The 1662-nt window shown below is 32.3% G+C and overlaps 1 protein-coding gene across 8 annotated transcripts in view; it reads right to left on the bottom strand.

Annotated features, from left to right (window-relative positions):
* Positions 1 to 234: 234 nt before the first annotated feature.
* The window catches only part of LOC119587011 (inversin-like), a gene marked incomplete at its 3' end in the record, with an annotated part of 27467 nt that continues 26039 nt past the window's right edge, over positions 235 to 1662 (bottom strand). For all 8 annotated transcript variants that reach the window (XM_037935752.1, XM_037935750.1, XM_037935751.1 and 5 more), the window contains 2 exon segments: positions 235 to 353; positions 868 to 1354. In XM_037935752.1, the coding sequence (XP_037791680.1) occupies positions 235 to 353; positions 868 to 1354 (606 nt within the window).

Below are 1662 nucleotides of genomic sequence, written 5' to 3' on the forward strand. Positions count from 1 at the left end.
GGAGATATCTTGGTAATCAATCTGGACAAATTTATCTATTTTTGGGAAAAAAAGGAGGCTACCTTTCAACATAATATTTAACACTTGTAACTTGTTTTGTTTCACAATTATCTAAACACATTAGAATACATCAAATCCTACAATGATTGGCCTGAACAGGACCTTGTTCACATAATCAGTACTATTCATATTTCCAAACAGCAAAAGCAATGAAAGGCATTCCTCATTTCTCACCTTTTATGGTTAGTGATGCTAACTTCTCCTTCCACTTCTGCTCTGCTTGTTTTCTTGCATCAGCACTCAAAATGTGATTCTGCTTTGACCTTAATGCTGAAGTATTAGTATATCCAGCTCTGTAAAATATCATTCCCTCAGTATCAAAAAGTGTGTATTCAGTGTACCAATCAAATCATCTAGTTACATTCAAGAGGTCAAATTAAATCTCACTTCCAATGCATCCATTCTTGGGACACATTCCCACCAACAGCTATCACTTATTTTCTTAACTAATATCTGTTTTCCTTGTCAGTCTCTTTTTTCATCCTATACATGTCTGTCACATACATTCCTATACTCTAAATCTCTTTCATCAAAGTTGTTATTATCTATATCTAAGCTAAATATATTCTCTTAATAATGATGGATATTTTTATTGATTTCCTTTATTGAAGATGGTTTGTGTATCTCAACTTCTAAATTTAATTTACATCCTAGCCTTTACAGTTGAAATAAGAAGGTAGTCTGGCAAAGCCACTATAGATAAACATTATGGTCTTACTTCCAATTATTTAGTAACATTTGACCTATTATTATGTACCCTACTCTTGCATTGCCCAAATCATAGGAAGAGAAGGAATAAATACTTACTCAACATTTACAGTCTCCACTGCTGCCTCAGAATTTTCTGTCAGTATTCTCATTTTCTCAATTTTCTGTTGCCTTAACATATTTGAAAACTCTGAATCATAATCAAAATCTTGTAAGTTCTCACTGGGTCTTTCTTTAAAGACTCCCTTTCTTTTAAAGTCTTTGCCAGATTTGAGCCTTGTCTGTTTTGATGAATATACCTGGCAGTCAACATCACCTACATTTCTTTTGCTGAGATTGTTTGAACTTGTTTGAAGATCATTGTTCTTTTCTTGCATATTCTCACTGTTTTTGTTTTCTATCACCTTTTGATTATTGTTGTCTGAGGCCTGATTTCGAGTCTCTTGATTCTGATTATTACCAACAGTCAAAACTGCACTGGCTATAATTCCAGGCATATGTAGAGCTTGCGCAAGTACTAGTGAAGGGCCTTTGATTGCACGAGTCATGAAGGCATAATCGTCCTCTGATTCTGAAGCTTCATCCTCTGCCAAAGTACATCAACTGAGTTTATTTTCTGTATGTTTTTTTTTTTTTCTAATACTGTACACAAACTGACAATTATGAACTAATTATAACAATATCTACAACCTTATTTCTTTGAAGTACAATTCTTATACATAATAAAACTATGGAATAGATTATAAACACTAAAACAATGAAATTGCAGGTATTTTACATATATATTTGATGAGAAAAAGGAGTAAGTTAAAACAGAAACTAGAACGAATATGTGGTATAAAGAATATACAAATATACATTTAGAATATCTACAAAAATCACAAACTAATAGGA

This window comes from Penaeus monodon, chromosome 22 (genome assembly GCF_015228065.2).
Source record: "Penaeus monodon isolate SGIC_2016 chromosome 22, NSTDA_Pmon_1, whole genome shotgun sequence".
Taxonomy (NCBI): domain Eukaryota; kingdom Metazoa; phylum Arthropoda; class Malacostraca; order Decapoda; family Penaeidae; genus Penaeus; species Penaeus monodon.